The following is a 24407-nucleotide window of genomic DNA, read 5'->3' on the forward strand; positions in this document are numbered from 1 at the left end:
CAGATAAATGCCTCCTGAAATGAACAGTGCGTGAGGACTACAGTGCTGCTCCCCAGCTTGCTTACCCAAGAAACCTCCAAAGAAGGTGACATCAAATGGTCTATTTCCTCCACCAGCCACCCTTTCACCCAGCAGCTCCATTGTTCATGAGGTCCAAAGTTTACTTCTAAACATACAGAATGTTTGGGGCTAAAGAAATGGCTCAGAAATTAAGACCAAAGTTTGGTTTCCAGCACCTATATTAGGTAGCTCACAGCCATCTGAAACTCCAAATTCAGAGGGTCTGACACCCTCTTCTGGCTTCTGCAGGCATCTCCACTCATGTGGCATACACACATGCATGTACACACAAGTACACACACACACATGTACACACATACACAATTTAATTAACATTAAGTAAGACCTTTATAAAGGAAACAGAAGGTTGATGTGCTACTCACTGATGGACTACATCTTGGTTCTTAATTCTTGGACTTACTGTATTTTTCTTTTATTTTTTTGAGACTGTAATATAATAACATCATTTTCTCCTTACTTTCCCTCACAAAAAATTTCCCATATACCCCCTTGTAACTTTCAAGTTATGCCCTCCTTTTTCATCAATTGTTGCTACATACATGCATGTGTATGTGCTTCTAAATACATAAATACAGCATGTTATTGTATGTGCATGCTCATTCTTCTCTTCATCCCAAAATATGTTTTGACTATTTGGTATTAAGAAGCCAGTTGGTGTGCTCTTTCCTGGGTATGATGGTTTGAAAGAAAATAGCTGCTATAGGCCCATAGGAAATGGCACTGTTAGGATGTGTGGCCTTAGAGTAGGTGTGGCTTTGTTGGAAAAGGTGTATGACTAGAAGGAGAGCTTTGAGGTCTCAGAAACTCAAACCAGTTTACGTCATACTGTCTGCTGATCTGGATGTAGAACTCTCAGCTCCCTCTCCAGGACCACACTTGCCTGCACACTGCCCTGTTTTCCACCATGATAATGATGGGCTAAACATCTGAATCTGTAAGCCAGATCAAATTAAATGATTTCCTTTATAAAAGTTGCCATGGTCATGGTGTCTCTTCACAGCTATAAAATCCTAAACCCTGGGGAGACTATTTCTCTAGCTCACAACATTCCTTAGTTGCCTATAGTCCTTTGAGTAAGACTGAGGCCTATCAGCTTTCCACTGTCCACATTAGCATGTCTGTGGACGTCATCCTCGTTTAGTTCATGGTTAGGTTATTATGTTGTTGAGACTTTATGAGTGTAGCTTCTAACATTTCTAAGAAGACACAACTTCACAGAAAACTCTATGTTCCTTTTCCTCTTACAATATTTTCACGGCATCTTTCATAATGGAATTCATAAAGAATTGTGTTGTGAATGTATGACTTGGATTTGGGCTCCACAACACTGCATTTCGATTTGTTGTGGAATTTGGTAGTGATCTTTGTCTGCTGCAAGGAGATGTTTCCTTGAAGAGGAATGAGGACTACACAGACCTCTGGGTATAAGGGCAGGTATTTAGAATAGCAGGGATTATGCTATCTTAGTAAAGTAATGCTTGTGGGTTCTCCTCCAAGATCCGTGACTTCACCAGCTTTGTGTAGCTGGCTAGGTTACCAGCAGCAGGCATGATTTCCCTCTTACTGAGTCATAACTGCATTTGGAGAGTTGTTGGTCATTGTCAAGGTACTCATGTCACCACTGCATTTTTACTGTGCCATGGCAAGTCTTTCTATAGGACTGATATGTTTTAAAGAGTAGATACTGCCTTGATCTTTCATATTGTTTCTATTTTTGCAATTAGATCCAGCCATGTAAATTTCTTTTGTTAGTTCAGGCTCTGGTGTAGCTAGAGAAGCTTTGGACCAGAATTGAGAATATGCTAACAACTCTTTCACAGGGTCCTCATGTCAGATATCCTGCATATCTGATATTTACATTATGATTCACAATAGTAGCAAAATTACAGGTTGGAAATGGCGTAGGTGGAATAAAGTCAGGGACACAAAGGACTGGGCTGGTGAGAAAGATGTGTGCTCTGGTCCAAGCATGGAGTAAAGGGGGTAGATTTGGGAGCAGGGGAGGATGTCTGGAAGGGATGATCAGACAGCCTCACCTGGATAGATCCAGAAGAATGTATAGGATCTCCTTAAGTCTGGAGGTTGGATGTGATGTGGGAGGATCCTTTGGGCCAGGAGTAGGTAGAAGCCTAGTAGTCAGTTGTGGTGTGCAGTCAGAGGTGGCCAGACTAGAGAAGGCACTGGATATGTGACTCCCATTAGATCTAGGTGGTGGGGAGGGTTCAAAAAGGGAACGATCAGGCAGTCTCACTGGGCTAGAGCCAGGAGGGGATGTGCTGGATCTGACTGAATGGAGAGGTGGATATGGCATGAGAGGGTCCAATGAGTTGGGGACAGGCAAAGTGGGTCTGGGCTAGACCCTGGAGAAGAATCTCTTGGCCCTTTAATGTTTATATTTGTTCTGCTGATAATTGGTTGAGTCTGTGGCAGTGGAGGCTCACTTAACACTTGCTTGTGTATATTGCACATACATATTGCACATACATATTGCATGCCAACGATGAATAATTGTTGTCAGCATCGGCTGACAACATCGGTTCCTGTTCCTATTGCTGTTGCCATAAAATATTAACAAGAATTGACTGTTTTGGCTAAAATGCCATAAGTTTGGCTTGCTTCATGCAGACAAGTTTATTTGCAAAGCCTTTGATGTTATTCTTACTATTGAACGGCCCTTCACTTTTTAACTCCACCACTGTGCCTTAAACTAAATGAACTTCATTCTGAAGACCCACAAGCTTCATTCTGCTCATACAATAGATGCAGTGTGTCCTCTCCCACACCACAAAGTGTACCTTTGGCCCCCTAGGATTGTCATTTTGGGGAAAATTCAGTTCTTGTGGTTCATGTATGAGAAAATTTCTTAGTCATGGCCTGATTGTGGACTGTCGAGGATATACCTGGGATTGGCATATCCATCCCAAGTTTGCCCTGTCTCTTATCCCTTGGATTTCTGGAGCCCAGTGTGAGAGGGGAGAGAGAGCAAGAAATATGGGAATAAGTTTTGTGGGTTGAAATACCTGCCAACCAGCTCGGATCACATGAGAGAAAAGTCTACATATACAGCTCGGCTCAAGTTCATGGAATCCAATAAGAAACAATAAGTTGGACCTGTGTCACCAATACCTTCTATTTCTCCTATACTTCTGCATCTAAAGATATTGTGACATTTAACAGATATACAGAACCTCACTCCATGAACCCATACCAAGGGATTCCTGCAGGCTACTCTACAGACACTGGCAATGTAGGTGAGCTTCTGGCCACAGCTTTAATGGCCCCTACTACCCAAGTGAGTTTCCATATCACTAATGCCTGCTTTCCTCCCAGCTTTGAGAAATAGCTTTCATCTCATAGTATGTGTCTAAATGGCCTTTCCTGCAGCTATAAACATTCAGTGTTCTCTCTAATGTCTCTTCTTTTGGAAGAACTTTCATTACTATCTTGCAGTGTCAGAATACAATTGAAGGTCAAGTGATGTTCACAGCAATCTCTATTGCTTTCCCGCCATCCTCACACACCAGTCTAAGTGATTGTTTTAAACAACTTAAGCCAACCTTGTATCTGTTTCTTGTAAATTTTTTTCCAATCAGGATAAAAATCTAAACAGTGGCCCAGAAGGCCCTCAGAACTCGCTGCCCATATTTTCCTCTAGTCCAGGCACACCAGCATCCTCCAGTATAGAGTACCCTCTTCATCCTGGCCATTGCTCTCACAGCAACACCTTTTCCCCAATATTTATATGGCTTGTTTCCTCCCCATTTTCATGCTGCTGTTCAAATGTCCCACTTTCATCAAGTTAGTGCCATGATTCCTGTCACTCTTTGTCCTGTAAGTCACTCTATGTACTCTTTATAGGTTCATCATTGACATTACATACCTCCACTTATCTACTGCCTGTTTACTCTATATACTGCACACTCTATGGCCCTATCAGTTGATGTTGTCATGTTCTCAGCACCTTCATCCCTGCTGAGGTTTATTGGGTGCCCGGAATACATGGCACACAATAAATGTGCTGTGAATTGAGCGAATCCCCAAATCAGGCTGAATCAGCAGGCTGAATCATGTGGTTATGCTCAGACATTGAAAAAGCAAAGCAAAGCAAAACAAAACAAATAAAAAACACCAAACAACAACAACGAAACACCATGGGTTTTGTGAGTTTTTTTTTGCTATTGTGACGTCAGTTATTCTGTGATAATGGGACAAATATTATGGTGCGTGGGTGGTAAAATATTCTTCCCATTGGTTACGGCTCAGCTGTCACCTATGATTGGCATTGTATAGACAGAAGAGAGTAGTCAGATAGTTGTCAGATCACAGATCATAATTTGAACCTGAGTCTGAACCAGGATGGTGGTTGGAGGAGCTGTCTTCATGGAGTTAGTAGCCTGTTTCCTGGCCCTTGTTTATCTATACGTAAAAGGCACAGAACGTTTAAAGTGAATCTAAAGGGAGGTGAGGGTCTAGGGTATGAAATAGAAGCTTCTTTAAATTTCAGCAGCAGAGGCTTCATGGAACACAGGTCAGGAGACAGTCAAATACAAACAGGAGACATAAGGAATCCACCCAGAAATTAGCAACGAGGATCAACCTTCACATGGGGAGCTAGAGCGCCTGGATAAGGAGGTTTTGTCAAACTGTGAAGCTGTCAGCGGAAATAGGAGTCACCATGGGGCCAGCAAGTAAGGAGGAGCCATAAGGGAAACTTAGCATCTTACTCAAAGCAAGCAGGAAGCAAAGGGGCCTGGGAATGTGGTTTCCTGTGGAACCAAGCAGAGAGGTGGGGGAGTGCAGGTGATGGATCCAGGAGCCTGGGTGACACATGACAAGTAGTTTTTGCTCCTGCATAGACAGTAGGGACCCCGAATTCAAAATGTTCTAGACCCCTCCTTGTTCCTGAGGATCAAATCTACTCTGTGGTGTTATAGTCTGTAAGCAACATTGTCTAAACGTAGGACTTTTCTACTGATTCTTTTTTATTTAAAATAAAAATTGCATGCTTTCTTTCAAATGAGACATGGGCGTGTTTAAGGTAATTTCCAGAAAACTAGCTTTTCATTCAGTAAATCTGCACTGCATTTAACCCACCAAGTGTTTGTAGCAGACTTATAATGCAATGTATAGGCCAATGTTTGCAGATCCCTCCTTCACCAGCCCCAGGGTTATGGGGCCTGACTGCCTTCTCTATGGCTGTGTGTCTAGTACGTGTGAGCAATGGGGACATTATAGGCACCTAAAATGTCTTCAATTGAGGACGACATGTTGACCAGACATAGTAAGTTTTGGCTTTGTTGCCCTCGCTCAATACCAGCATCTATTTCAGACCAAGTGCCCATGCTCTGCTCTGCTCTGCTCCCCTGCCCCGCCCCTCGAGCCAGCTGTGGCCACTGTGACGACATCTGCATCTATTGTCTGCATGTTGCTTCCATGTCTACAATCTCGTCTCCTCTAGTCACTCCACTGCAGGAATCTGTCTGAAGCACAATGTCACTGTGTCACCAGCAACACTGACAGAGGCACAGCTCCATTGCCTACCCTCTGTCCCCCGACACCTGAAATTCTCTTTTTTCTTAGAAAAACTTTCCCTTAGGGCCGTGGTTCTCAACCTTCCCTTTAATACAGTCCCTCGTGTGTGATTCCCAACTTAAAATTATTTTTGTTGTTACATCATAACTCTAACTTTGCTACTATTATGAATTCTAATGTAATATAATGTAATGTAAATATTTATGTTTTTCAATGGTCTTAGGTGACCACTGTGAAAGGATCATTTGACCCACAAAGGGGTCATGACCCACGGGTTGAAGACCGCATAAAGAGATATGGCTAAAGAATAAAGAGGAATGGAGTTCTTGCTACTCAGGTGAAACTCAGATCCATTCAGAGCTTTAACTGAGAAAAGAATTCCAGGGTAGGCAAGTAAGAATCAGAAAGGGAGTTTATGGAAAGACATCTTTAGCGTAGCTCCTAAGCACAGATATTAACAGAGAGAAGGATGCTTAGAGAACGATGAAGGAAGCAAAGGTAAGTGTGGCTGGGGGCTCCACATCGTACTTAAGTGCTTGTAGTGTACCCAGTGCTCACAGGTATGAGGCACACAGCCATAGGGAAGGCAATCAGACCCTGTCCCTGGGACTGGTAGTGAGCAAGCTGCAAGCATTACAAGGGAGAGGTCCAGGTTTCATTTTGTGAACATTTTTCTTTTTTGTAAACAAAGCTGTAAGGACTATTTGCAAAGGGAATTGTCCAGACTTAGGAATGAGGGGGAGCGCTGAGAATGCCAGGTTGCAGATCCCACATGTAAGCACAGTTTATTTACTATGTTTGACATTCTTGTTTGAGATGTCTGTAGAAAAGCAGACTACCTCAGTAGGCGATTTTCTGTTTCGTCACTGATGCCTGAAAGTTCTGGCCTTTTCCAGAGGAAAGAGCAGATTAGAAAGCAGGACTCAGAGCCCTGTTCTTCTCTCCCAGGCGCCTCTTCCCATGTCATTACAGTTCTCCCAACCTTCTAGCCAGCCTCAATTAAACTGTAGAAGATATTTCAGTGCTTTGAGGAACCCCATTTCCAGCCCCTCCAAAGGATACAGCCCACTGATCTTTGCACATGGTCAAAGCTCTCACAGCTCTCACCTTTCCAAGTCAGTTGCTTCCTTTGCCACAGAATCTCCATTCTCTTTTCTTCCCCCACATATGTGCTTTCCTTTGCCCTGGGCTAGAAATACTTCTCACTTTGTCCACTGTGTGAGTTTTCTTTCTTGGCAAAATATCTGACATAACCAGCTGGGAAGGAGAAAGATATGTAACTTAGCAGTTTCAGAGGATTCTGCCCATCACAGTGCAGAGGGTATTGTTGGAGGATATGGGCACATGTGTGCACATGCATGAGGAGGCCAGAGGACAGCTGTGCATCCACACACATATAGGTAGGCTGGTGCTGCATCTCAGAAACTAAGTACTCTGTCACCACATCTACCATTATTATTATGCCCCAAGCCATTTCCTCTGGGGACTTTTCTTAGATGTCCATGACATCATTAGCCACTGCCTCTTCTGGGTTATCCCTCTGTCTTCTTCATGGCTCATTATCCCAGCAGGGTCTTGGAACCATGCTGGTTCAGGAGACATTTCAGAAGATGATATCTTACTTCAAAAGAAACCTCCATTGCTTAGAAGACCTTGGAAAGAAAGTAAAATATAGTTAAGGAACCACCGTCTACCTCATATTAAGGCAAGGTCTCTTACTTAGCCTGCAGCTCACCAAGTAGCCAAGGTTGACTGGTCAGTGAGCTTTTGGGGGGTCCACTTGTCTTTGCCTCTGCAGTACAGGGATGGCAATTATGCACCACTGTGTTTTAAGTTTGTTTTTAAGTGAGTTCTGGGGACTGAAGTCATCTTCATATCACATACACTTTGCCAACTGAGCCAAACTTCATCTGATGATGGGCAGAGAACTGGAACCTTATCAATGCTAAGCGTGTGTCCTAATACCAAGATGCACCCCCAAATTTTGGACAGTGTGACTTCCTCCTCTTGGCTATTACCACTCATGGCTTCTGTACCCTATTAATTATTTCTTTTCTGGTAGTAATGTCTTGTTTTTATGATTGCTAACCTGGGGTCTAACTACTACTTAAAGGCTTACAAACATCCTGGTCCCTCAGAACTCACACATGGTCTTGAGACTGTTAGAACATAGTTCACATCCCTTTACAAAGCTACAGTATTCAGATTTCCAGTCTAGCACATACATCATGCTCTCACAGTCAGACTGTTAATGCCTGTTTGGAGATAGATTTATTATTTAAAATGTGAAAGATGTGTCTTTCTTGGGCAAAACAAACAAAATTAGCTTCATGAAACTCACCTTTCTAGCTAGAGACTGGATGAGTTCTTAAAGACCACCCATTTTAGAAACTGGGTCTGCAGAGAGGTGGAGGAAGAGCTCAGCCCCAAACGTGCCTGCATATGAATAGAAACCAGGTCTGAAAGGGGAAAAAAAAGGGGTTATACATCAATGGTTTGTATGCAGGTTGTTTGCAATGGATTGGTAGCTTGAGTCAGACACCATATTCCAGAGTTTCCACAATCCCTGCAATGTTCTTCAAGGGTGAGATCCAGCCAAATCCCAGTGACATTTATGGGGCCATACTTAGTGTGAAGCATTGAGGTATTTCACAGGTTTTCTACAGATGGTAAGAACACGTCATAGTTCAGTTTAATAGGAGAAATGGATGTCTAAGTAGACATCAAAGAAATAGGAATTTTCTTGGATTTTTCTCATAGTTAAAAAAAAGACTTCACATGGCTAAGCATTTACATTCATTAAATTCAGCATAAGAGGAACAGTCTTAGTGGTGGCATGTCAGAGAGGTGGCAAGAATGTGTGTGCCCTGAGTTACTGACTTCCTTCCCAGCATTAGAAAGCCCAGTGATTGACAGGTATTTTCTGGCCTTAGTGAAAATTTGCAGAAAAATGCATATGTGATATAAAAGTATAATGGGGATTTTATTTGAGGCTAGAGAGAAACAGAGGGATATGGGAGACAGATCAAGAATGGGCAATAGATAGGATATGGTGGTGGGCATGGCCAAAGTACACAATGTAATATGAAATATAATGAACTCCATTCTTTTTTGCCTCGTGGGCAGTGAATATATATACTAGCAAAATAATAATGTACAAAGGAAGCCAACTCTTAAAACATATGCTCATTTTTTAGATGTCTTGAAAAGATAGCACCAATTTGAAGTGGGTGGGAAAGAATGCAATTGGTAATTATAACCTCTGCTTCTGTTCAGTAGTCTAGCCGTAAAAAAAACAAACAGCATTGTTAAGTACAAAATGAAGATTATTCGCAGGATTCTCTGTTTCTTGTTTCTCCTTTTCTTGCTATCGTTTTCTTTTAACATAAAGTTGTGCAGTTTGGGGGAGAAGAATGCCTACATGGGCACTCTACACCACTAGGAAACACATGCATGGGAATCACCTCTGTAGAGCTGTGTTTCATACCTAGGCTTGACCGTTGACAGCCATGCATGTTGATGAATGGGTGTTCCAAGCTTGTCCTGATGGTGGTCTCTAGAACATGCTTCCTCCTGAGGGTGAGAAGGGCTATTTAGTGCAATGAAATACTACTCTGCCACAACTTCCTCCCTCACAATTCAATCATGGAAAATCCTTCCCCAGCGCTGTCACTGGAATCATTACACTCAGAATTAAACATGGTGTAATGGAGCCGCTGACAAGACCCTGAGGTCCTATTGACGTGCCAGGTCTCACATTAATAATCAGCTTTTCTGTGTAGTGGAAAGGAAAAGACCTGCAAATTGGGGGTTGTTATTTGCCTCCCTTTGGAAGTCATGTAATCACTGCCTGTTCCTGATTCTTTTTCAAATGTTCATTTGCAGCCATGCGACTTACCAGGTCAACAGGGCTGCCCAGTCTTCTCCTCCCTTCTGCCTTCAGTGCCTTCCTTTAAAACCCAACCCAAATCTGCATCACCCTAAGCCACTCGTGTCTTGCTCTCTGCCAGCTCTGCCTTCTCATCCCTTTGATTCATACTTCTGCCTCACACATCTGTTATCCACCAGCACGAATTGGCATTGTGTCCTTTCCCTCATATTTCTCCTGGTTCTGCAGCTTTGTTCTTCCTTTCTTTATTCCCCAGTTCCTTCTAGCATCTTCCACCTGTTCCATGAAGGCTGTGAGGTGCAGAGCAGCAAGAACAGTCTTCACAGTGCATGGCCATGGACCACTCTTTCCTTCCCCCTCTTACTAGTTAAGTGACATCCATGCCTGACTACGGATGGACCCACGGATGCGCAGATGGGGTGCAGCCATTCATAGCTGCTGTGATTTAGTGATCGCAGTGGCTGCAACTTGGCTTCTCCAAAGCACGACACTTCCAAACTTTCTCTTATTTTCTAGCTCTTGAATTCGCTCTGTCCTTTCCTCCGACACTTGGAGGAAGTGATGTAAATGGCTTGTCTGAAGTTAAGCATACTTACCTATCACTTATTCTCAGCCCCTACCTTGTTCATTCATGAGTCTCTGCATTAACCACTGTGTTCACTGAAAAGAGAGATTTCTCAGATTAAGACTGAGAGTCATATTTATCTATGAATAAAAGCATAACTATTTAAGAAAGAAGCTTGGCATTGTGGCAACTTAGAGCTACAACAATACTCGCTTCTCCACTATAGCCCACAATGGTCCTCGCCATGAGTTTTTGACAAGGGTTACATTCCCTCCCATGCAGTGTGTCTTGAATTCAGTCAGAAAGAAGTTGGTTTCCCTTATAATAGCTGTACCACTATTGCAGAACTGGGTACATCTTGCCTGACAGGTTTGTCCCATAGATTATAGATTTCAAAGCCCTTTAAAATGCCATACATTTCAAATCTAGACTGGAATTTGGTGGCATCAGCTTCTGGAAGCACTTTAGTAACCGAATTACAGATCACATCTACCTGAAGAGATTGGTTTTAATGTCTACATTGGGTCCCGAGATAGTGATGGTGTCTCTGGAGAGCAGCCAGACCTATGGAGAGGAAGGCGGCTTCACCACACAGTCCTTGTATGCACAGGGAAGAGGTTGCACAGGAAAATAAAGGCTGGAGGGGAACAAGGGAAGACAGACAAAAGGGACTTGGAATAAACACACTCTTGAGGGTAGATTAATGCAGGAATTCCTTGGAAACAGAGCCAGTGCATCTTCAAGAGCACCCCCTGTTTAGACAAAATCTGCAATGCTCTGATTGTATTCTTGGCAAAGAACCATGTATGAGTCTTTATTGGATTGTGATCAGCGTATGTGGTACTTATACTGAACTGTGATACTCTGAAACAGAAATCCTTCTCCCTCATATAACATCTCCTATATAAACCGTTATTTTCAGTAAAACTAAGCAACCTTATAGAATTACACAGCAGTAACCTAGGCAACTACTTCCTCTTGAGTGCTTGGATATATTCCTATCTAAGGGCTCTGTTCAGATCCTGATTACTATACAGGGCAAGGATACCTGAGTTTGTGGAATTTCCTATATGGAGCCTATACAAAAACTGAAGTAAATAAACTTGGCTCTTGAATATTTCTATCTGCTTACAACCCAAATAATTTACAAATTTACTAGATTTGTATCTCCTTACAAGTCAAGAAAAGAGAGATTTGTTCTACCTTAAAACAGCTATGAAGTTGATCTTTTCTGGAAATTATACAGTAAATTAAATTATAGGCCCAGGGGTTAAAGAACTGTGTGAGGTTAACTTTCTATTTATAGCTTAGAAAAATCAGAGGAAATTTGGTGTTGAGGTTAATGACTATGCAATAAGAATTTGACCCAAAATGGATGTAATAAGAGAAAACAGCATATGCGTTATGATAGCTTATGCATAAACTATGGTGACCCTAGAAATATTATAAAATGACCTTCTGTTTAATCTTTAGTTAAAATAGCTGTTTAACATTTTAAGATATTTGTTGTACAGGATTAATTATGCACAAAGGATTTGTACATAGACCTGGGTCTGGTTGTATAAGTCCAGGATGCTAGTTACTCATGAGACATTAAGGCAGGACAGTTTACAAGCTCAAGGCTGTTCTGGGCTATAGATCGAATTCAAGAGCATTCTAAGAGACTTAGTGAGATCAACAAACAACAACAACAAAAACCAACCAAACATATAAACAAACAGAGAATACATAAAACCCAGTGGGCTGTCACTCCATATAAAGCATTTTAATGCCTTATTTCATTTTGTCTGCCTGGGAACTCATTATTATAATTATTATAATCACTATTATCCCCACTTAGAGAAAGAGATAAAGAGAAGAGAAAAAAAACATAGGTATGGAGGTTGCCAGAGTGCAAAGCAGCAGAGCTAAGACTCAAATTCACTTCCCAGGACAATGTCAACCATGAACCGTGGCCTGTGGCACCAGTGGGCTGGCAGAGAACACTTGCATTGAATGTACAAAAGGCTGCATATGAATAGTCTGGAAGTGTAACCCATTACAGGTGATAGCAAAACAAATAATGGATTTAGAATAAACAAAAAAGTATTGGCCTCTGCTCCCTAAAAACAACATTTTACGGTAACAGTACTCCCATTTTGAAGTTCTTATGAAAAACTATTAAAACTTTTTACAGTAAAATTCTAGCTCCTGACAGTACAAGGTACTGTGTAGGTAGTGTTTCCCATTGAAATGGACATTTCTTCATCTTGTTTGCATTCATTGTCTAACCAACGATGTGACTTAAATATAGTTTGTCTCCCCCCAAACGCATGTTAAAATGTAATCTCCATTACGAGATAGTACAAAGGTTGAAATCTACTCTGAGTGTGGGAACCTCTGGGAACAGTCAGGATTGGATAGGGTTATCAGGGCCTACCCTTAAGATTAAACACTAGTGACTTCATAACAAGGGAAAAAGAGCATCCTTGTGACACCCTCACCTGTGTCAGAAGTTGCAACAAGAGGTCACTGGTGTGGCTCAAAAGAAGCTTCTTTTCTTCGTAAGTAAATTACCCAGCCTGCGCTATTATGTGATCAGCAATAGAAAACGGGCTGAACTATGAACCAACAAAAAAAATCTTCCCAAGAAGTGTTATTTTTGTAAATTTTTTAGTAGTGGTGGTAAATCCGAGCCCTGAAGAAATTAGAAACATCAGCTCCTATCACATCGCTTGGCAGCAGAGGTGAAATTCGTAACCACTCAAAACCTACAAGTCTAATAGCATTTTCCTCCTTCTGCCACAAGATTAGACTTGGAACGAGAGGAGTGAGAAAGTTTTTCATCCTGTTCCTTCCTTTGCCTCATAGGTCGCTACCCTCAGGAGAATAAGGGCACCTACATCCCAGTGCCGGTAGTGACGGAGCTGCAAAGCGGAAAGTGGGGGGCCAAGGTTATCATGAATGAGGACAGGTCTGTGCGGCTTTCCGTTCAGTCTTCCCCCGAATGCATCGTGGGGAAATTCCGCATGTATGTTGCCGTCTGGACTCCCTATGGCATCCTGCGTACTCAGAGAGACCCGGAAACAGACACATACATTCTCTTCAATCCTTGGTGCGAAGGTAAGGGGCAAGTACTCTCTATTTTCTCATCTTAAAAAGTTTCCACAATTCCGAAGCATCTCCTATGAAGGAGTAAAAGAGTTTTTCCAAAGAACATGTCTCTTTCTGACACTGTTAGTTACTTTTGTGTTATGAGGCCAGATACTTGACAAGAAGCAACTTGGAGGAGGATGGGTTTCTTCTGGCTTATGGCCTAAGAACAAAGTCCGCCATCACAGAGAAGGCATAGTGGCCAGTCACAGCGCTTGCGCAGTCAGGAAGTGAGGGGAGAAGCACACCAGTGCTCAATTGGGCTGGAACCCTTTTACCACTTTACTCAGTTTTGGATCTCCCCATGGGATAATGACCCCTCATCTCGAGTGGGGCCTCCTGGCCTTAGTTAAACTTCACCGGAAATGTCTCCTAACGATTCTAAATCCAGTCAAGTTGGATTAATAATCACCCTGACATACACTTGTTTCCTCAAGATTAAAAGTGAGAGAGATGCAAAATTTATCCTCAGTACAAGTGAACCGAACGCCGCTACACACTTATCTCAGGAATTAATTAAAGATTTCCTAAAATTGCAGAGTGAGTTCCTTATGGACCTGTGGTATCATCTCAGTATGTTATTTGTTCTGTAAGCAAAAAATTGACTTATTAAACTCGACATTCAAAACTAATAGAGCCCAAGACTCTACTTAAAAAATTTCAACTCTGTAAATAGTAGAACTAGTAGCGTTCTAATTCAGGAACAGAAAGTCTTAAGTGACCCCATATAGTTGTTTATGCTCATGATAGGTCTACATTTCACAAACCACTGGCCTGCAAATACAGACACATAACCATAACTATATTTTAACTATACTTAACATTCGATTACTTAATCTCTAATGTTATTTTGAATTATTTCCATATGCTGCTGAAACGTAACCTAGTTATATTAAGATTACTTGGTTGGGTTCAATGAGCTCCCTATTAAGTCAATTTAAAACCTCAAACCACACAGGATTTTCTGCCATTCCTCATTTCTCCCATTCCAGGACTTCTCTGCTGTTCTCATACAACAGTGTGAACTGGGAGGAACATCTATTGCTAGGACTGTGGCAATGGGACAGTTTGATATCTAAGAGCTGAAGGCAGGGGACTGCTCCTATCAGACTATTGGAGTTGGACTTATCACTCCAAACATCTTCCAAACATCAATCTGTGTTATTTTTATTTTGTATAACTCTCTGATTAAGAACATTGCTTTGGATCTGCATTTTCTCATGTAGATATAAACAACAATGCAGCAACAATGTTTTCCACTTCTGTTAAATACATAGCCAGATCTCCTTTGGCTTAATTCTTCCAATGGTCTTGGCCCACGGAAATAAGGTGATCCTGCACCCCCACCCATCAAGTCTCATTGTTACCTTCACAAGACCTTATCTACACATACAAGACCCATGTTCAGGGTGGATGAGAGCAAGATATGCCATCTGGGCCATGTGCAGCTCAAAGATGGAATCCTGTTTATAAACGTCTCATCAATTACATCTAGGTAATAGCACACCTGGGCATGCGTGCTCTTTCAGAGACGGGGAACAGAGGTGCCAATCGAGGGGCTGGAAGTGAAGTGGAAAGGGTAGCAGAAATGATCTGCAAGTGTGTGAATCTGGAGAGGAGAATCAGAGTGCATTTGAGGATTATATAGGCCAAGAGAAGACACATTGTCAAGGGAGGGAAGAAAGTATGGCATAGTATGATATAGTATATATAGTATAATATAGTGTAGTGTAATATAGTATAGTGTAGTGTAGTATAATATAGTATAGTATAATATAGTATAGTATAGTATAATATAGTATAGTATGGTATAGTATAGTGTAGTATGGTGTAGTATAGCATAATATAGTATAGTGTAGTATAATATAGTATAGTATAATATAGTATAGTGTTGTATAGTATAGTAAAGTGTAGTATGGTGTAGTATAGCGTACTATAATATAGTATAGTGTAGTATAGTATAGTAAAGTGTAGTATGGTGTAGTATAGCGTAGTATAGTATAGTATAGTATAGTATAGTATAGTATAGTATAGTATAGTATAGTATAATATAGTCAGGATTTAAGAGTCCAGCAGAGAAACTGATAAAGACAAATGAAACTGAAGAAATATGTAGGAGGGCTAAGAAACTAATATTTTAAAGTCCACATTTATAAAATTAATCAGGAGGGTTGTAACTGCAAAAAACACAGCCATGAACATTATGTAACTACCCAAGATGTTTGAGCAATGACACGATTTACCCAAAGCTTAATTTGTTCACAGCTTTATAGACTGTGTCATCCATGAAATATGTGGTTACTCCCCTTGAGAAAAAATATTCTAGTGGCTTTGCCTGACAGTGATTTTCCAGAAGAGCCATCCAGGAGCTAGAGACCTTGTGATTTTTAACTGCCTCACTACTCTCTTGGTCTGCTCTTTATACATGATAAAGAGCTTCTAGGTACGTTCCATTCAGAGTGTCGATTAGTGACGATGTGTCCTGTTCCCTAAATCACAAAGATATTCATGGGATTCCTGAAGCCATAGTTGAGAAACACTGGCTCTGGAGGCAAATCAGCCTGGCCAGGATTGGGGAGTGAGGTGAAGAGTCTGAGAGAGGTGGCCTGAGAGAGGAGATCCTAGGCGGATTTCAGGGATTGGTGATCATGGCACTTGCATGCCTGTAGATGCTGATGCGTTAACGGGGGACTCACTGAGACCCTGGGAAGTGGGTCACGAAATGAATGGACCTTGGTGCGAGTGGGAACAAATAACTAAGAAGATAAAACTGTGGAGGCAGAGTCAGGTGGAGCAAGGTGCTGGCAATAGGGCATTCTCAGTGTGGCAGGGAGGTGACTAATGTGACAGTGCACACTGGGTTGAAAAATTGCCCAGCACACACAATGTTTGAGAGAAAATATTCAGCTGTGCTCCTGGGGGCACTTTGGGCTGCTTCACATTCGTAGGCAATTTATCCTACTTAATCACCAAATCATTAATAGGGATCGATAGCCAGGGTAGCCTGGTAGGGCCAGGATGGATGCAAGGAGAATTCCTGCATAGCGCTCTAAGTTAATGTTGCTATCAGAGCTTCAAGTCGGTTCTAAGAGGAACTCTTCCCTGAAGTGTTGGATTCCCATAAAAGCAGTAGCAGTGAATTGGGCACTTATTGTGAATTTATCTTGTCTGACCACTGAAGAACTCTGAATTATCAAATGCATTTCACTATTTAAATATCAAATGTCCATTTTAATGCTGTGGCATTACTGTCAGTGAGTGAGTTCTGAAATATTTAGATTGCTAGTGATTTTGTCTAGCATCCTGAGTCAGTAGTTAGTGTTTATTTGGGCCATATTAGTATTTGTGTGTTGACTAAACATTTCAGAGGGTTCTCCCCTCTTGACAACTTGTCCCCATACCTGGTTTTCCCTTATTTAATTTAATCTCACATTCCCAGAATCCCATAGAGTGGATGCATGGTTAATGCTTCATAAATGTTTATAGCAAATGTTTAATAACTCCAAGTAAACAGATGTAGGCTCACCAAACTATATCACCACCAGAGATCAGACATAAATGTAATCTCAGGCCTTACCATATTGTAAAGAGAAAAAGAAAAACACATAGGGCTTGAGCTGCATGTCTGAATAATACATATGTAGATTCTTCTATCAATATCCAATACCAACTTAGCTTCTAGGATTCTTGCCTTATTCATGCCTGGAAAGTTCTACATTTCCTTTTAAAGCAAGTAAATTGAATTCATTTAAAGAAAGTAATGCTTGCTACTTACTGTATGTTTTGATAGAAATTAATAAATATGGCCAGCCTGTATTTTATTATTAAAATCTGCCTTTCAACTACTTGCTTAGTAATTGCACTTGGTCATTAGGATCCTTTGGTGCAGAACAGACTGGGATTCTCAGAGGAACATGACGAACAGCCCCTGCTCAAGGAGGCCCTTGAGCCTACATTCAGAACACAGGCTAGAGCCATTTATCCATCAATCAACAGATGTAGATAGTATGTTTCACCCGTGGCCATGGCAACACAATAACCTATGCTTATTATAACAACAATATTGCTTATTAATTAGCAGATATTAAGGTCTCAGTGCTTAATTCAGCACTAGGGACGGACAGGCACTAAGAATGACAGAACTTTGCCCTCACAGAGGTACTAACAGGATTTTACAAGTGAGGTGTCAATAAAATCTAATTACAATTGTAAAAAAAATACTGCTAAAATAAGTCACAGCCAGACAAGAGCATAAAACAGGGTCCTCTGACCAAGTTGGAGCCAAAGACAGAGCAACCAGTACCAGTATAGTTGAGTACCTCACTCATCCCTGAGAACACTACCACACAATAGCACATCAGTTACTAAATCAGCTCTCAGTATATTATAATGATATGTTTGAGTAGACTCAAATGTCCACAAAGCAGAGACAGAATATGGCCTATAGTTCGGCTAATTAATTCAGGTTCTCCATGGCAATCGCATCAGGACCTGTGGGAAAATCCTGGAACATGCTTCGAGTCTCTGAGGCTTCAGGCTCTACTTTGGTTATAGAATGTACTCTTTGTTTCTTTGTTTCTTCCTTCCCTTCCCTTTCCTTCCCTTTCCTTCCTTCCTTCCTTCCTTCCTTCCTTCCTTCCTTTTTTCCTTTCCTTCTTCCTTCCTTTCTTTCATTCCTTCTTTTTCTGTTTTTATTCTCTTCTCCTAACACTACATCCTGACCACAGCTTCCTCTGAGCTAGCTCCCACCTCCCCTCTCTCCCAGATCCACTGTCCTTCTGTCTCCCTTCAGAAAAGACAAGGCCTCCCAGTGATATCAACCAACACAGCATAACAAGATATAATTAAGACAAACCCTCATATCAAGACTGGAAAAGGCAACCCATTTGGAGAAAGACCCTCTTGTGATCAGGTAAAAGAGTCAGAGACACCTCTACTCACACTGTTAGGAGCCCAACAAAAACACAAGCTTAGCAATCATAGCATGTATGCAGAGGACCTATCATAGACCCATCCAGGCTCCATGATTGCTGCTTCAGTCTCTGTGAGCCTCTATGAGCCCTGCTTGGAGAATAATGAGGTAAGAAAGATAGCCAAATCACTCATTCCACCATCTACATCATCATTCTTTTTACACCAAGTGAACATCATTCCAAGTGGTACTGAAATCAGAAGGGACCCCAGGCAACTCACAGGAACAATTCTACAAGGTGGTTCTGCGAGGGGGAGAGGATGAAAGTCTCTAGTCTAGAGTTGTATTCATGAATGTGGCTTGTGTTTACTTCTGTGGCATAATTTTCACACTCTTCAAAGTATGCGCACAGATTATATCTTCATAGCTCATGTGTTTGGAAAAATGTGACCTTTGGCTGGGTGTGGTGATGTACAAGGGTAATCCCAGCGGAAGGCTGGGAAGATGAAACAGAGTTACCAGTTCTAGGCCAGCTTTGGTTACATGATGAGCTTTTTTTTTTTCTTTCAAAAAAGGAAGGAAAGACAAAATGGATATAAGAGAAGAAAAGAGGGAGGGGAGTTAAAAAAGAGAATTGGAGAGTAGGAGACTAAAAGGGAAGAGGAGGGGACAGAAGGATAGGGTCGCCCTCATTCACCGGAAGCTCAGAATTAGAGCTGAATTAATGATCACCACACCTAGAGGCCAAGATCAAATTGTGATGCTCATATTTCAAAAAGGAAACAGGCCTCCTGACATCATATGAATCAGTTAAGGTCATATAGAAAATTAGGAAACAAACTGGGACAAACACTTGGGTGTCTGGATCCATTTATAGCAACTGTTGTATTTTTAAGACAGAAGCCATTTCTTGGGCTGGTTAGAGTTTTGTCAACTGGACACAAACTAAACTTATCAGACTTGATTGTGAGCGTGTGTGTGTGTGTGAGCGTGTGTGTGTGTGTGTGTGTGTGTGTGTGTGTGTGTGTGTCTGTGTGTGTGTGGTGGCCATTTTCTTGAATAATGACTGATGTGTGAATGGGCAGGAACACTGCTATGCAGGTAGTTCTGAGTTGTATAGGAAAGCAGGCTGAGCAAGCCAAGGGAAGCCAGAAAGCGATGAACTGCTCCAGCTCCAGCCTCCAGGTATCTACCTTGAATTCCTTGAGTAGAAGAAGGCTGTAGAAAAAGTAAACCATTTCCCCCACAAGTTGTTTTTTGTCACAGTTTTTATCATAATAGAAAGTCAACTAACTAGAATCTGTATCTAGAGAAACATTTAGATGGCCAGCAGACGCAATTCTGTATAACTGTCAATATTGGAATGTCATACAAACCCTCAGAAAGAAAACAAGTTTGATAGCTATAAGATGGGATGAAAACTCTTTTTTGGAGAAAAGGAAAAGAAAAGAAATTAAACCATGCTGGTACAGACACAGGTCCCCTCAGAGGATACAGGCTAAGCAAAGAATTCCTGACATTTTCTTTGTACAATTGCTTCATGAATAATAGTTCACTTTCTGAAGGCACATAAACTAAAAAGTCCTCAACCAGCCAAACCAACAAAGTAGCACACACCAAATAAAATCACAAACTGGTGCATGCTATAGCATCATGTGCCATTTTTTTCCAGAGAATGATAATGGCCCTGTCACTGAAGACCCTCTAGAGTCTCATTTGTCCCCTTCTATACTGGAGTTAACAGATATAAGGCAAAGGACTCCTGAATGGCTACAGTAGACTATCAAGATCGAAGTGGTTTGGGATTTTCCAGAATAAAAAGACCAGATTCTGGAAATGCCTTTCTTTATAATTCTGGTGTGTTCCATTGTCGGAAGCAAAAAGTTATCTCTAGCATGCCTGCAGGGCACACAGCCAGCAGACTGATCCCTGTTGTGATTCACCTCAACTTTCACAAAAAAGGGACGCCAAGCAGTAAAAGGGAGATCAGCCAAAAGTGTCTTGACCCTTCCTGTGAATCTATGCCTTCTCTGAAAGAGTGACTGATTATCCTTTGTCTTTTTGAAGGGCTGGAGACATTGTTATCCCTAAAGGATTAGAAGCAAGACCAACCCTTGATGGAAATGCCTTTCTACTACCATGGTTTCTTTGTTCCTTCAGCTGTTGTCTTCTTAAACCCATATTCTTAGTGGTATCAGATATGGGATCTGCTTTAACTTTAAAAGAGCGTGTAAATATCAGGAGTTTTTCAACCTACACACTGATGGATGGCCTTCTTCTCCCAAAGAGGCTATATAGATACTAAAAATCAGTGGACTTGGCATTTGTCCTTATATGTTCTGTCTTAAAGTATTCCTTATTCTGGATGAGAGGCCAGTGGTAATGTCCAAAGGGATGGCCCGAAATCAGGCTTATATGTGAGTCTTAAATTTTTTGCAGCCCACAATTTTCTTTTATTTTTAACTACCTCAAAATTCTCCGCAAAGGAACAGTAAAATAAATGAGGTCGTCATTCTTTACTGCTGCCACGTGTACATTGTTAGTCACCCTGGAAGGGTGAGTATTTACAGAGCATGCTGAGGTGTCCTTCGTCACATCTGCCAGGGAAAACAAATGGAGAGACTGGGTCACATCCTCCAGTGGCGCCCTGTGTAATCTGTTTACCTCCAAGTTTAATCTCAAGGTCCTTTGCCAAAAGTTACTTAGAACCCAGTTCTTAGTAGACCCAATAGAACATTTGATTCTTTAGACACCTACTCCTGACTTCGCCTTTGTGTTTCCTCCCCCAAAACTCCTTCACATGTGCACACCGGCCATCAAGCAGTCTAAATCTTGGGGCTTCTAGAACAAAGATTAGTCATTAGTTTGTTTTCCTTGTTCACAGTGTCCACTTGGCTAAACAGAAATCGAATTTCTCTTGGAACTGATAAAACTCATTCCCCTTCTGAAACCAATCCCAAATATTAAAACAAACAAAAACAACCACCTCCAGCTAAATATCTAAATATTAATATGATTACATTTCCCTATTTTTACTATCCTTTCTAAAATATTGAGTTTGGGGAGTTTCCATAGTGACGTACCTTTTTTTTTTTTAAATCATTCATTTTTGAACAGCTGTATTTTAAAGGGACAGAACTGAATAAAACAGGGGACGTAAAGTGCAGCTTTCTACCTTTAATCTTCTTTAAAAATCATAAACACATTTAAAATTAAAATTGGGGTTTCCTATTCCTTGCCTTGTTGAGGATTCATGATTATGGCTGCCTGGTTTGAGGTAAGATTTAAGTCAGGTTATCCTGGTGTGGATCATAGAACTCTGCCTGTTCACAGATCTCAGATTTATAATGCCCCATCAATAGTAACTCACAGCACAATGGTAAATTCTTACTTTCTTGGACCTCTCTCACAGTCTAAGCTAAAGACATTGTCTTCATCTCTCAAATCTGTGACAGCATTTACTCACTTCCTACTGGGTGTGTGCGCCATCCTTACCATGGTGCTGAGTGCCTGAGACAGTGACCTGCTGCACTGGTGGTTTGGAAGACAGTGGACAGTCAAATCCTGGTTTCAAATCTCACTACCATTGTGGCCTTGGGAAACTCAATTGCCTGGCCCCTGCCTCAGCTCCCTTGTGTGAAAAATGGCTCTAATGTAGTACCTTTCTCATTGTACTAATCTTCACGAGTTTCAATGAGTTGGTTGGATAGGGTTGGTGGTTTCTTTGTGTGTTTTGAAAGCAAAAGTCTTATATGTGACCCAATCTTAGTCTTAAACTAACAATTCTGCCAAGGCCTCCTGAATATTGAAAGTGTGTGGCAGATATTAAATATATATTTGTTTAATAAATGATCAAATTTGCAGTGAGTCAGGGGCCATCTTCAAGAAGTAGAAAAGTGTTCCTCTAATGCCATTGAAAAATAAGAAATCCAGGCATAATCCAGCCCGTTCTGAAAATAACACAAGAAAACTTAAGTTCCAGTAATATGACAGGTAATGAAGACTCGAAGACGTTGATAATTGCAGCCTTATTGATCTTTTTAAAATTACTTTTTAAAATGTTTTATTGGTTATTTTGTTTATTTACATTTTAAATGTTATCCCCCTTCCTGTTTTCCCCTCCCCAAACCCCCAATCCCACCCCTTCCCTCTGCTTCTATGAAGGTGTTTTCCCGTCCATCCTCTCCCACCTCATCACCCTAGAATTCCCCTATGCTGGGGCATCAAACCTCCACAGGACCAAGGGCATCCCCTCCCATTGATGCTACATATTCACTTAGAGCTATGAGTCCATCCATGTGTACTCTTTGGTTGGTGGTTTAGTCCCTGGGAGCTCTGGGGCATCTGGTTGGTTGATATTGTAATTCTTCAGCTCCTTCAGTATTTCTCCCAACTCCTCCATTGGGGTTCCCAGTGCTCAGTCTGATGGTTGGCTATAAGCATCTGTATCTGTATCTGTATCAGTCAGGATCTGGCAGAACATCTCAAGAGACAGCTATATCAGGCTCCTGTCAGCAAGTACTTCTTGGCATCAGCAATAGTGTCTGGGTTTGATGGCTGCATATGGGATGAATCCCTAGGTAGGGCAGTCTCTAGATGACTTTTACTTCAGTCTCTGCTCCACTCTTTGTCCCTGTATTTCCTTTAGACAAGAGCAATTCTGGGTTAAAATTTTTGAGAAGAGTGAGTGATCCCATCCCTCAAACAGGGAGTGTGCCTAATCTTTCCACGGGGTCTCTACAGATTCTCTCTCCTCTTTGTTGTATATTTCAGCTAATAACCATCCCCGTTGGGTCCTGGGAACCTCTTGCTTTCCTGGCATCTGGGACTTTCTGGTGGATACCCCTGTTTCCCATCCCCCCATTGCTACACAACTCTTCAATTTGCTGACCCTCTGTACATCACCCCCATCTCCTCCCACACCTCATCTTGCTTCTCTTTTTTCCTCTTGCCCTCCTCTCTTCCTCCCAAGTCCCTCCCACCTTCTACCTCCCATGATCATTTTGGTCCCCTTTCTAAGTAGGACTGAAGCACCCACACTTTGGTCTTCCTTCTTGAGCTTCATATGGTCTGTAAGTTGTATCTTGGGTATTCCAAGCTTTTGGGCTAATATTTACTTATCAGTAAGTATATACCATGTGTACTCTTTTGTGATTGGGTTATCTCACTTAGAATGATATTTTTTTAGTTTCATCCAATTGCCTATGAATTTCATAAAGTCATTGTTTTTAATAGCTGAGTAGCACTTCATTGTGTAAATATACCACATTTTCTGTACCCATTCTTCTGTCGAGGGATATCTCAGTTCTTTCCAGCTTCTGGATATTATAAATAAGGCTGTTATGAACATATTGGTACATGTATCCTTGTTATATGTTGGAGCATCTTTTGGCTATATGCCCAGGAGTGGTATAACTAGGTCCTCAGGTAGTAGTATGTCCAGTTTTCTGAGGAAGCACCAGACTGATTTTTCAGAGTGGTTGTAACAGCTTGCAACCCCACCAATAATGGAGGAGTATTCCTCTTTCTCCATATCCTTGCCAGCATTTGTTCTCACCTGGATTTTTTTTTATTAACTTGAGTATTTCTTATATACATTTCGAGTGTTATTCCCTTTCCCGGTTTCCGGGCAAACATCCCCCTCTCCCCTCCCCTTTCTTATCGGTGTTCCCCTCCCCATCCTCCCCCAATTGCCGCCCTCCCCCAACAATCTAGTTCACTGGGGGTTCAGTCTTAGCAGGACCCAGGGCTTCCCCTTCCACTGGTGCTCTTACTAGGATATTCATTGCTACCTATGAGGTCAGAGTCCAGGGTCAGTCCATGTATAGTCTTTAGGTAGTGGCTTAGTCCCTGGAAGCTCTGGTTGCTTGGCATTGTTGTACATATGGGGTCTCGAGCCCCTTCAAGCTCTTCCAGTCCTTTCTCTGATTCCTTCAACGGGGGTCCTATTCTCAATTCAGTGGTTTGCTGCTGGTATTCGCCTTTGTGTTTGCTGTATTCTGGCTGTGTCTCTCGAGAGAGATCTACATCCGGCTCCTGTCGGCCTGCACTTCTTTGCTTCATCCATCTTGTCTAATTGGATGGCTCTATATGCATGGGCCACATGTGGGGCAGGCTCTGAATGGGTGTTCCTTCTGTGTCTGTTTTAAGCTTTGCCTCTCTATTCCCTGCCAAGGGTATTCTTGTTCCCCTTTTAAAGAAGGAGTGAGTCTCATCCGTCTTGAGTTTCATTTGTTCTAGGCATCTAGGGTAATTCAAGCATTTGAGCTAATAGCCACTTATCAATGAGTGCATAC

The 24407-nt window shown here is 41.6% G+C and overlaps 2 protein-coding genes across 2 annotated transcripts in view; one reads left to right on the plus strand and one right to left on the minus strand.

The window, feature by feature from the left end:
- Tpi1l2 (triosephosphate isomerase 1 like 2) overlaps positions 1–24407 on the minus strand; it is a 923619-nt gene that overhangs the window by 756247 nt on the left and 142965 nt on the right. The window lies entirely within an intron of this gene.
- Positions 1–24407, plus strand: part of F13a1 (coagulation factor XIII A1 chain) — a 176764-nt gene that overhangs the window by 42430 nt on the left and 109927 nt on the right. The window contains exon 4 of the mRNA NM_021698.2: positions 12918–13169. Coding sequence (NP_067730.2) covers positions 12918–13169 — 252 coding nt within the window. The remainder of the gene's footprint in view (positions 1–12917; positions 13170–24407) is intronic.

Source organism: Rattus norvegicus, chromosome 17 (genome assembly GCF_036323735.1).
Source record: "Rattus norvegicus strain BN/NHsdMcwi chromosome 17, GRCr8, whole genome shotgun sequence".
Lineage (NCBI taxonomy): Eukaryota > Metazoa > Chordata > Mammalia > Rodentia > Muridae > Rattus > Rattus norvegicus.